Genomic DNA, 12,884 nt, shown 5'->3' with positions numbered 1-12,884 from the left:
CCACGCACTAAGTTTCCTTCACTATTCCACGATGCAAAATTTGATGAAGTTTGACTTCTTTGTCTGCTTTATGCCCGTCTATATTACACTTACACCAGCCATTAAGAGGACGATTCCCGTCACCCCTACTGCTTTGCTTGTTACTTGTGGTTTATACTTTTCAAAAATCTTAACGAAAAGAGCGATTGTGAGGATATCTAACCATGAGAACTTGAACTTTGCCGGTACCATAAATTCCTGTTGATCTCAAATATAACCTTATTCTTGACATAACCCGCCATGAATAATAGTGTTCCTTTTTTCATATCGCCACATTATGATTGCGGAGGCGTACTGATAGATAGGTTTCAACCGAGCTCCACATTTCTTTAATCCACTAGTTACAAAGCATTTTGGTCATTAATACGCACAAATGGTCCTTGTACTCCAGTAGCCGAATACGAAACAATTTATAGGATATTCGATGCAAACTACTTTATGAGAAACGGTGATCATTGTCTCAAAGTTGGGGGAAAGGTACAACATCCGCATAGTGACACCCATACTTATACCATTTCTTGCCAAAACATCATCAATCGGAAGTTTGTGGTGCCAGACCCTCCATAGAAAGAAAGAAATCTTGTATGGTAAGCCCTTGGTCCACATCATTTTAAAATGTTAGCTTTTCTGTTTCTTCTGTCTAATAGCCTCCCAAGAACTACTCACTGTGAATTTGCCTGTGTTTGTCTTGTCACTAGTCATCTCCCTATCATTGATAGTCAACTCAGACCTGATATATTCAACAATTTCTGCAGGCGGTGTGTGATGCGACGGATCAAAGTTCCAAGTTCCATGTGTCATAACTTCATTAACTACTTCAATATCTTCATTGAGTTGAAAAACAGCAGGAATCAGCTTAACCAAAGGTCCTATCCTAGTCTAGTTATCAAACCAGAAGCTAGATGAGCCATTTCTAGGCTCCCACCAAATGGCATGTTCAATATCATCCCTGGCTTCTAGCATTTTCTTCAGTGAGATCATATCCTCCTTCCACCCTACCAGAGTTGGAATTTGCCTTTTGTAGTATTTGTTCCACATAAATGTGGACCATAAAGTGCAGCTAGTCCTGAACCTCTACCATAGCTTAGCAAAGAGTGCTTTTGAAACATCAAATAGAGATCTAAATCCCATTCCACCTTCTTGTCTTGGATAGCACATATTTAACCAAGAGGCCCAATGTCTATTCCTTTTATCTTCCTTGTTACTCCAATAAAACCTGGCAAATATCCTATGTAACTCTTGAATAGTGTACCTTGTAGGGACTATTGCAGAGAACAAATACATTGGCATACTTTGAAGAACACTATTGATGAGCATAGCTTTACCTCCAAAAGACATCAACTTGCCTTTCCAGTTCTGGAGCTTGTCTTTCACCTTCTTAATCAGATCATTGTAATATGCTTTCTTCTTTCTGCTATGAAATATTGGACATCCCAGATACTTGAATGGAAACTCACCTCTTGTAAAACCAGTGATTTGTGTCACATCTTGAACTAGACTCATTGCACAGGTTTTATACATGTAAAAACAACTCTTGTCTCTTATTCATTATTTGCCACCGAGAACCTCTCGTAATTTAGCAAAACTTCCATTACTAATTTCAATGAGTATTTGTCGACCGAGGAAAAGATTATGGTGTCATATGCATATGCCGTATGATTTAGATGCACTCCATTTAGGCATGCCAAAACCTCTATACATTGGATCATCAACAAAGCCGAATTCAAGGCCCTTGTGTTAACCTATGACGGTATAAATAGTGTTGGAGATAGAGGGTCACCTTGTTTGACCCCTCTTGTTGAATGAAAAAATCCATGTGGCTGACCATTAATCATCATAGAGTACCAATTGTTAACTATAAGTCTCCAAATCATATCCACAAAACCATCTGAAAATCCCATCTTATGAAGAATTCTGATAAAAAAACAACCAAGACACCCTATCATAGGCCTTTGCCATATCTAACTTGATGATTATATTTGGCTTTCGGTTTTCTCTCTTCCTTATATACGTGACTATTTCTACGAGTTAGAAAAACATTCTCAATAATGCTTCTCCCCTTCACAAAACCAGATTGATTTGGTGAAACAAACCTTGGCAAGATGCCCTCCAATCTACCATGAACCGCTCTTGATATAACTCTATTGATAAAGTTACTCAAGTTGATTGGCCTCATGTCTGCATAAGTCTGAACATCTTGCTTTTTTGGTAAAAGAACCAAATTTGTATGAGTGATGGATTTAGGAAGAGTATGACCTTCATAAAAGGCTTTAACCACATTAAGCAGATCTAGACCAACAAAATGCCAACAAGCCTGAAAAAAAGTGCCTGTTAATCCATCAGGACCACAAGCACTATCCGCATTCAAAGCAAAAACTGCTTGTTTGACTTCATCAGCATTAGGAACAACAACTAATAATTCGTTATCTTCCACAGACACTAAGGATGGAACATGGTTAAGTAAGCTGAAATCTGTAGTTTTTTGCTCCTGAGAAAATTGTTTTTTGAAAAATTCTTCAACCTCCATTGCCACTTGATCCGCATCTTCTACCCAATCTTCATTTGAATTCTGAATTCTTGTAATTTGTAACCTCTTCCTTCTACCATTTACCAGATTATGGAAAAATCTAGTATTTCTATCCCTTCAAGAAACAAAGTAACATTAGCCTTAAATCTCCAGAATTCTTCTTCAAAATGCAAATACTTCTTTAGTTCAGCCTGTGCTTGTTGTAGTACCATTCTGTTCAAAGGAGAAGGATCCCCTTCAAAAAGTTCTTCTTTGATCCTCACAATTTCTTCTCTAATAATCAACTCCTTGAAAATATCCCCATAAACTTCCTTGCTCCATGCCGACCGAATCTTTTTTATGTGCTTCAGTTTTACGTTTAAACAGCATAAAAGGATTGCCATCCAGATTACTTGACCAATTATCCCTAACTATGTTCAAGAAACCTTGATGATTAGTCTAAAACTTCTGAAATCTGAATGGTCTAATATATGCCTGACTTTGTTCTCCCAATGTAATGAAAAAAGGAGCATGGTCGAACTGTCCTTGTGAGATGTTCAACTTCTACCGTGCAAACCATTCTTTGAAATTGTTGGTTAATGAAAACTCTATCCAACCTCTCAAATATGCAGTCTGAACCCTCTCTACCATTCCACCAAGTAAAATGACTGCCTTTGAAACTGGTTTCCATCAATTCACAGGAATTTACACAGAAAGCAAAATCTTCATAGTCTTGAGTTTGGATTGGAATCCCACCTATCTTCTCATTTTATGCAAAACTACATTAAAATCCCCTCCAACAAGCCATGGAAGATTAATAGAGTCTTCCACCTGATAAATGTCATCCCATAAGTGCAACCTCTCTGATTCATTACATTTAGCATATACTAAAGTAATAACCAAAGATTTATTCTGATCAAGAAGCATTAATTTTAAAGAGATTTGCTGAGCTGTATCTGACAAAACTTGAACATCTACATTGGCCCCAAAAAATACCAAATTTTTGCCAGTATTATTTGCAAACAAGAATATTCATTTCCTCTTTATAGACTTCAACATTCCTAACTTTGTTGGAAAGGTTCCATCGTAGACTATGAAAGTGAATTTATGATGTCTATGTAACATTTGAAGCTTGAAATGCTTGCTAAGTTCTAACAGATCTTATATTCCATATAAATGCTTTCATCATCATTTACTGTTGGATTTTGTAGCACCCCTCTTTGGCATCACTCTGACTGAAACTTGTGCTTCCACTTGCTTTTTTCCTTTTTTTCCACCCTTTGCTACAGATTTTGGGGACAAAGTTTTAACTCTTAGTGGAGATTCTTGCATGCTCTCTTCCTTGTCTTCTATCAAAGCAATTGCATTGTCCTATGATAATAGGTTCCTCTCCTCATCTGGTATATTGTGTGAAACTAGATCATGCAAATGTCTCATTGGAGAACCCTTTTTCAATCTTGAATCACTTGAACTGCTGCCCTTGTCTTCCATACTTTGAGTATCCACCTTATCACTCTTAATAATTTGATCATCAGGGGTTTTTAGTGGATACCATTTTAGCACCTCCTGATCATTTGGTGGAACTTCATCTGCAACCTCAATGTCTTCTACACCAGGCTTCTGAGCCTGATTTTCTTCCCTTGGCAAAGTCAATCCTGATTCAACATCTGCTTGAATAAAATCTTCCTCTATACCTTCAACTTTTGCCTTCTATTTCAATTCTTTGTCAACAATCACTTCTCCTTCCTCAAATACGTCTTGCAAATCTTCATCAACTCTGTCTCCCCATTTGGAAGAAGGAGACAATGACTGATGAATAGGACTCCTATCAGAGTTATCATCCTTCACTAATTCCTTGCTAACCTCCTCTGATGAAAACTCCTCCATATTGACAATAGTCTTAGTATTTTTCTCGTCTGAAGTCTGGTCTTCACTTTGGTTTTGATCATCAATACCATTGTCATTCACTTCACACCTTGCTAAACTCCGCAACTCACGTCTACGTCAACTATGTCATTTTTTACCAGATCAGAATTGACTTGATCCTGATTCTCCTGATTCTTGTTAAGTGGCTCTAGATCTTCATGAACATCCTTCACTTCTATTTCTGCAATCTCATCAGTCAAAGCTTGGAATTCATTTTGGATAGTAACATTCTTCCCCACTTCATTATCATTTTGTGCTTCCCATTCATAAATTTCTGTGGTTTTTCTCCATGGTAAAAACTCTATCATCTTTGACAGGATTGAATTTGACAGCATGTCAAAAAACTTTTCCTGCTGGTACAAATCTAGGAGTCTTCATTTTGTTCCACACATTTCATTTATGCTTCACTTCTTGCTCTACTGTCCCTTTGCCATCTCCTTAATCTACTTCTTTACCTTTATCTTGACCATCTAGCTCTTCAGATTTCTTCCTTAATTCTGGATGAAGAGTTCTACAAGTCTCTTCATTGTGGCCTTGTAGTTTACACTTCTTACAATATTTAGGAAGAACATCATATTGAATAATCACATCAACAAATCTTACTTCACCAGACTTTTCATCGATAATCTCCATACTAACGAATCGGCCGCTACCAAATCAACTAATACCTTGACCCTGGCACAACTAGGCCTGGTTTTGTTTATTGTGGCCAAATCTAATTGTAAAGGCTTACCAACTACTGAGGCCAATGAAAAAAAAAAGCCTCCTTGACAAAAAAGGTAGGTAAGAGATGAGGGAAAGAGATCCATGCCATAGCCATTGTTGTCTCCTCGTCAATTCGAAACTTAGGATCATAAATCAGTGGTCTCATAGGATAATAATATCCATCTTTTGAATTGATATAATGAACACCCTTAGTCATTGTAATAAAATCTTCCAAAGAATTAAAACGCATCAATGCATATGTCTATGTCGTAATAGACCTATTCTACAATCTCCTTGATCCCATTACTGGCCATCACAATACGAAGTTCTTCCAAATCGAACAACCATGAGAAAACTTCCCTACTACAAAGATAGTTGAGTTCTTCTGCAAGTTCATACGTGAAACTTCCTCTTCTCCATCTCGTGACCGCCTTTCCATCTCTTATTTTCACAGTTTGATAGGGATGGGTTGAATATAAGTTTTTGACGTACGCGCATGGCAATCAACTTAGGGTTTGTAGCATCCGCATAGGTAACAAGGGTTTTGTGTTCATGTAAGGTAGGAATTGTGGTTGTTTTTGTGTTTGGGGATTGAGGTAATGGAGGAAAATGCGAGGAGGTGGCGTTTTCCTAGCCAGCCACCATTGGAGGCTGGCCGCCGGCCACTGCCATGGTCTAGGATTTGCACACTTTTTAGGGTTTTGCATGGAGAGAGAAGAGAGCTTTTTTTAAATCTCACAAGTTATTTCGCTCTTGTTCGCAATAAAAAATTTTATATTAGCTGTTTAAGGGTTAGGTTTTCTAGTTCAAAATTTTTAATTTTCTTTCTTGTATTTGGCTGAGTTCGAGGATTGGAAGGAATAGGGCTCCAAATTCGATCTTGTTCACGGCTGCACATAAAAAAGGTAATCTTTTGCATTTTATTGCTTTTTTCTTCTTTTGTGTTAATTTCATATGCGTTTAGATTAGTTTAAGTATTGCAGTTTTGTTAATGTGCTTAGTTAGTATTATGTTTGAATATTTTAGTCTAAATGACCTTTTAAAAAAAAGCCTGGATCACTGCTTAATCACCTGGAAAACGGTACTAGTCGTCTTAGGAAAATGGTGCTTATGCCGTTTAGTTGACTTTAGGTCCCCAAAACAAATTTTCAAAACCCGAACTTAGTATAAACAAACTCTCAAGATAAAAAATGGGAAGACAATGGATCTATTTTGATACGAAAAATTAAAAAGAATTTAGAAACCATAAGCACTATAATGTTTTCTATCTTTAAAAGTAGATCAAAAATTTATAAATAAGAGACATATACCCTTTTTTTTTTTTTGTAAAAAATCAACTATGTTTTTTGGATCCAAACGGAAAAATGGAAATAAGCATTTTTGGGCCAAGCCCAATAATTAGAAGAATTAAGAATTTTTGGGCTAATACTTTTGTGATTCGAAAGGGAAAAACCGTTTGTAAATGAGAGTTAGGCTAAACCCAAAAAATACAATTTCTTTATTAAAAAACGGATGGGGCCTTAAGCCCAAATTTGAAGATAGAAATCAGTTTTACATGTGTGTATAATAATAAAGAGTAAAACCTTTATATGAGTTAAGATACGTTGAAGTCCATTCATAATTATAAAGGTATTAGGAAGGGCAGCTAAACGTACTAAACGAATTCACCCGAAACCAAGTATGGGATGATGCATGAACAAAATTGTACTTAAAACGAAATCATTTTTATACCTTTTATAGACAAAATATACTATCCTTATACTTAAAAGGAAATTATTCGTATCCGGATATTATAAATCCGAACCTAAATATCCCATGTACAAGGGAGATATATTCAATTCCTTTCAAAAGTAAATGACATGCAATATATGACAGATTTTTAAATACGGGAATAAACACGAAATAAACAGTTCATGCAAACAACCACACATTGGAATTCGAAGGTCAATCATATAGTACGGATCCATAATACTAGGGTGCCTAATACCTTCCCTAGGGGATCACCAGAACTCTTACCTAGAACTTTGGATTACGAAGCATTTTTCACGGTATTTGATTAAACCCTTCAACCCGATTTTCCAAATTTCCTAAAAATTAGGTGGCAACACTTTTTCAAAACAAAGTCCGAAAGAGCACCAATAAGTTCGAAGTAGCTTCTCGAGCGCTAACCCCTCCCATGAAATGCGAACTGTAACACTTCTTTGAGGGTAAGTTCTAACTATCATCTTGTTCATTTACATTCCTCCTTTAAGCTCCACGACTAGTCTAAGGTTCTTTAATGCGGTATGAAAGTCCTAGAACCCTAGAATCAGTAAACCCTTGAATAAATTGTGGATTGTTGATTTTATTATTGCTCTATCACCTAGAAATGTAGGTTACCACTTTGTAGGATGAGAATTGCTTAATTATTGTGAGAATTTTATATTGAGACTTAGGGTTCAACCCAAAATGGAGATTTTGCCTAAAATCTGATTTGAAAGGGTTAAATTGATTAGGAACCTATAAATTGGAGGATTATGATTGTTGGGATAGTGGGTAGGATAAATTTACCCTTAAATGCTGGTTCGCCCATTCGAATGGCTATGGGTGGTTTTGGGTATTCTTTCCCAGTGTTGATTAGATGGTTTATAGCTTAGCGTTATATTGCTACACTTTGAGCATTCCGAGGCATTATGAAAGGGGAAAGCTCTAGCGGAGTAGCTTGCATTGTTCCAGTTCTACATCCGAGGTTGGTTATAGTTTACTTGAGTTAGATTTTATTAGCTGATTGTATATGTAGTAGAATTGACGGGAGAAAGCATGGTTAGGTCATCAGACATGACGTCTGGTTGGACATTACTTAGGGTGGTATGATTGCTGATTATGTCAGCTTGTCACCGTTATTTTATGTACTGAAACCTGAGGTGTAGTTGTTGTTATATGGGGAGGAAGGAGTTTACATATGTACTCTTCTTGTTGATTGATTTGACTTATTCATTTATGCTGTTGTTGAGTTGATTTATCTGAGTCTTGTTGTGACTTATGGCATGGTGCCCTGTAATTCCTTGACATTGATATTATTGACCGATCATGCTTCATATTGAGTGTTGAACTGGAAGTACATTGAGATTCATATTGTGATATATGTGTGTGTGTATATATATATATATATATATATATATATATATATATATATATATATATATATATAAAGACATATTTGTCGGGGGTAAGGATGTGGCCTAGAGTTTAAGGCACATTTGATAGGGGTGAGGATGTGGCCTAGTTATGGGCTCGTGATCCGAGGTCAGTTCCAGAGCGAGTGGTACATGGACACCATGGCTCCCCTGCAGGTCATGACTATTGTGCAAAAAATGCCTTTAGCATGTGTGTACGGTTGAGATACTATCATTGGTTGTATTTCATTGCATTGGCTCTTACCTTATTTTCGTGATTGGCAAATGATTTATTGTTCATACTATTGGTTGTTGTGCCTATCTGCCTATTATGTTGATTTTATGAACACATGCACAATACTAATCTTAGTCAGACTTTGATCCCTACCGGTACATAGTGTTTGTACTGATACTACATTGTTGCACCTTTTTTTAGTGCAGATTGTGTGTAAGAGACTTCATCCAGACCTCACCTTTAGCCTGAGGCCATTTCCCATTCAGATCATAGGGTGAGCTCCTATTCATTCCATGCCGCCTGAAGATCTTTCCTTATTGATGTCATTTTATTTCTAGACACTTATGCTATTTCAGATAGTTATTTCTTCTTTAGAAAGCTTTATGTTTTAGAGTCCTTGTATGATGACTTTCGGATCTTTAGGGTTGTAATAGTTTAGAATTCTACACTTTTATTTTATTATGGCATGACTACACAGTTTTATGATTATCTCCGTTGTTATTGATTTATAGTTGGCTAAATGAATGAGAATTTAGTTGAGGGGATGGTTCGACCACCAGGGTGGTTAGTATGGGTGCCATCACGATGGGTTGGGTCGTGACAAATTTGGTATCAGAGCCCTAGGTTTGTCGATCTGGTTATACAAAGACGTGTCTAGTAGAGTCTCCCGGATCGGTACGGAGACGTCTGCACTTATCTTTGAGAGGCTATGAGACACTAGGATAATTCAAGTTCTTTCTATCTTTCGTGCTACTTGATTCCCATTAGTATCTGACCTGTCATTCTATTCTCTCACAGATGGTGAGGACTCGTGCAAGGGCAGCAGTAGATGAGGTACCCGAGCAGGCCGCTGGGGCCGCAGCTCGTGGCAGAGGTCATGTTAGAGGCGATGGTCAAGGTAGAGGTCGGGAGAGAAACCGGCCCAGGGGATGGGCTCCCGCAACTGGTCGAGCTCGTCTTGGATCCCCGTACGCATCGTAGTTCCAAATGAGGAAGCAGAGTTTGCAGCACACCAACTCAGCCAGACGTTGTGGCTGCCCTTGTGTTGACAGATATTATGGGTCGAATGTTGAACCTATTGAACAGTTTGACTGAGGAGAGTGTGTGCTCCACCGGCCGGTGTTAGATTAGGTGATCCGGCTCCAGGACAGTCCGTGCTCCGAGGCACAAGATGCATGCAGCCTATGGCCTCACATTTAGGTGAGGCTCCAGGACCTAAGGTATGTCCTAGACTAGTGGCAGGGCTGGTGATGAATGGTGAGGAGCATGCTTTATTTTGGAGGTTTACTAAGATGAAGCCTCCAGCTTTCTATGGCACTAAGTCTGAGGACGCTTATGAGTTTATTATTGATTGTCATGAGAGCCTCTATAAGTTAAGGGCGATTGATAAGCATGGGGTTGAGTTTTTGACCTTCCAGCTCTTAGGTGATGCTAAGTTGTAGTGGAGGGATTTTGTTGAGTGTAGACAAACTGACTTGGACTCAGTTCTATTCAGTATTCTTGGATAAGTACGTTCCACGTACTTTGAGGGATATGAGACGTGATGAGTTCGGTAACATTGAGCAGGGTAATTCTTTAGTTGCTACTTATGAGGCCCGATTCTATTTCTTATCCTGTTATGCTCTTCAGCTATTACCTACTGAGGAGGAGAGAGCTAGGTGGTTTGTGAAAAGGTTAAACACTACTCTTCAATTATCAGCTCTTCAGCTTATAGCTACAGGATCTTCTTTCCAGGAAGTGGTGGATCATGTCAGGACCATTGAGGCTTTTAGAGCGTGGATTATAACAATTACGCGAGTAGAAGAAGGCCGCAAGGTGGTACCTTCGGTGGTTCATTCTCTCTCGAGGATAGAGTTCTCGGGTTTATTCAGGACGTCCAATTCAGTCAGCCATGCAAGTTTCTGTTGGAGGCCCATCAAGGGCCGGTCATTACTCTTCTAGCCAACCACGGGGTTCACAAGCCGTATTTTTACACTATGGTGGTTATTCAACTTCATATGTTTCTGTTCAGCGGCCTACACTAAACCGTAGATGTCTTGAGTGTGGTGAGTAGGGGCATTTCAAGAGGAACTATCCCAGACTTAGACAGGGTGGCCAGGGTTCTCAGTATCAGCCTCCCAAGGCTCCAGTATCAGCAACTAGAGAGGAAGGATCATATGGTAGGGACTGTGCTCGACCGGGTACGGTGGCCAAAAAGTCGACAGAGGGTGGCACCCGACCCAACATAGCCGATCCAAATAGAGAGGTGGCACCGCCCGGTAGGGGCGGAGCTCAGACGGGACAATGATCGTGAAGGTCCGCAAGCTAGTGGCGGACGGGTTCATTGCTATGCCTTTCCTGGCAGATCAGAGGCTAAGGGTTCAGATGCAGTCATTACAGGTAACCTCTCAGTCTGTCACCGGGTGGCTTCTGTGTTGTTTGATCCGGGTTCTATATTCACTTATGTGTCTACATATTTCTCTATGGGTCTTGATATGGTTTGTGATTTTCTTGATGCCCCTATTCATGTATCTACTCTAGTTGGAGACTTTGTGGTTGCAGATAGAGTATACCGGTCTTGTACTATCACATTTATGGGGTATAACACATGGGTTGATTTAGTGATTCTTGACATGGTAGATTTTGATGTTATTTTGGGTATGAGTTGGATAGCTCCTTACCGTGTGATTCTTGACTGTCATGCCAAGATAGTCGCTTTAGCTATGCCGGGTATGTCTAGACTTGAGTGGAAGGGTACCCCTAGTCCCTCCCCAAAGAAGATCATTTCTTTCCTTCGCGCCAAAAAGCTAGTTGATAGAGGGTGCTTATTTTTTGGCGTATATTCATGATACTAGTGCTGACGTTCCATCTCTTGAGTCAGTTCCTGTGGTGCGTGAGTTTGCGGAGGTGTTTCTCGCAGACTTGCCAAGTATGCTACCTGACCGTGATATTGACTTTTGTATTGACTTAGAGCCAGGGACTCGCTCTATTTCCATTCTGCCATATCGGATGGCACCAGCAGAGTTGAAGGAGTTGAGCAGCTTCAGGATCTTTTGAGCAAGGGATTTATCAGACCGAGTGTCTTCCCTTGGGGCATTCCTGTGAGACTATGTGGATGTGCATTGATTACCGCCAGCTGAATAAAGTCACCATTCGAAAAAGTACCCCATTCCTCGTATTTATGATCTATTTGACCAGCTTTAGGGGGCTTCTGTGTTTTCTAAGATTGAGTTGAGATCGGGGTACCATCAGTTGAAGATTCGAGCCGAAGATATTCCTCAGATAGTTTTTAGGACTAGAAATGGGCACTATGAGTTTCTTGTTATGTCATTTGGGCTTACTAATGCCCCAGCTGCTTTTATGGATTTGATCAGTGGCATTTTTAAGCTATACATGGATTCTTTTGTGATAGTGTTCATTGATGACATTCTGGTTTACTCACGGAGTAGGAAGGATTACGAGAAACACTTGAGGATTGTCCTTGGGTTACTGAGAGATAGGAAGTTGTATGCAAAGTTTTCCAAGTGTGAGTTTTGGCTTGAGCCTGTATCTTTCTTGGGTCATGTGGTTTCGAAGGAGGGAATTATGGTGGATCCTAAGAAGATTGAGGAAGTGACAGATTGGGCTAGGCCCACTTCAGTGAATGAGATTCGCAGCTTCATAGGGTTGGCTATTTACTACCGTCGGTTCTTGAAGGGGTTTGCTTCTATAGCATCGCATTTGACTCGTTTGACTCAGAAAGAAGTACCTTTTCAGTTGTCTGACGAGTGTGAGGAGAGCTTTCAAAAGCTCAAGAATTTATTGACTACAACTCTTATTCTAGCATTGCCCGTGGAGGCAAGGACTTTGCGGTTTATTGTAATGCTTCTCGTTCTGGATTGGGTGCTGTGTTGTTATAGGAAAAGAAAGTTATTACCTATGCTTCCAGACAACTGAATATTCATGAAAAGAAATGTCCTACGTATGATTTGGAGTTGGCAGCAGTGGTATTTGGTTTGAAGATTTAGAGGCACTATCTCTATGGTATCTATTGTGAGGTATTCATCGATCATCGCAGTCTTCATCATGTGTTTACTCAGAGGGATCTTAATTCTAAGCAACGGAGATGGATGGAGTTACTTAAGGATTATGAAATTACTATTTTATATCATCCTGGCAAGGTAAACGTGGTAGCGGATGCCTTCGAGCAGAAGTCGCCATAAGTGGACGGGCCTCCGTCTTGCTTGATTTCTTCGAAGTATCCATTAACCATGGAGGTTCAGACTTTGGCTAACAGTTTTGTGAGGATTGGTATGTCCGATTCGGGTCGGGTGTTGGCTTGTGTCGAGGCGAGATCATC

The 12,884-nt window shown here is 39.3% G+C and overlaps 1 protein-coding gene across 1 annotated transcript; it reads left to right on the top strand.

The window, feature by feature from the left end:
* The first annotated feature begins 11,938 nt into the window (after positions 1-11,938).
* Positions 11,939-12,481, top strand: LOC132062430 (uncharacterized mitochondrial protein AtMg00860-like). The gene has a single exon (XM_059455005.1). The coding sequence runs from the start codon at positions 11,939-11,941 to the stop codon at positions 12,479-12,481; it is 543 nt and encodes a 180-aa protein (XP_059310988.1).
* Positions 12,482-12,884: the final 403 nt, after the last annotated feature.

This window comes from Lycium ferocissimum, chromosome 7 (assembly GCF_029784015.1).
Source record: "Lycium ferocissimum isolate CSIRO_LF1 chromosome 7, AGI_CSIRO_Lferr_CH_V1, whole genome shotgun sequence".
NCBI classification, from domain to species: Eukaryota; Viridiplantae; Streptophyta; class Magnoliopsida; order Solanales; family Solanaceae; genus Lycium; species Lycium ferocissimum.
The sequence above is the reverse complement of the archived record's forward strand: the minus strand, read 5'-3'. Positions and strand labels throughout refer to the sequence as shown.

Bases quoted from the DNA above. Each gene is read 5' to 3' on its own strand.
- LOC132062430 (XM_059455005.1), top strand. From the start codon at position 11,939: ATGGATTCTTTTGTGATAGTGTTCATTGATGACATTCTGGTTTACTCA.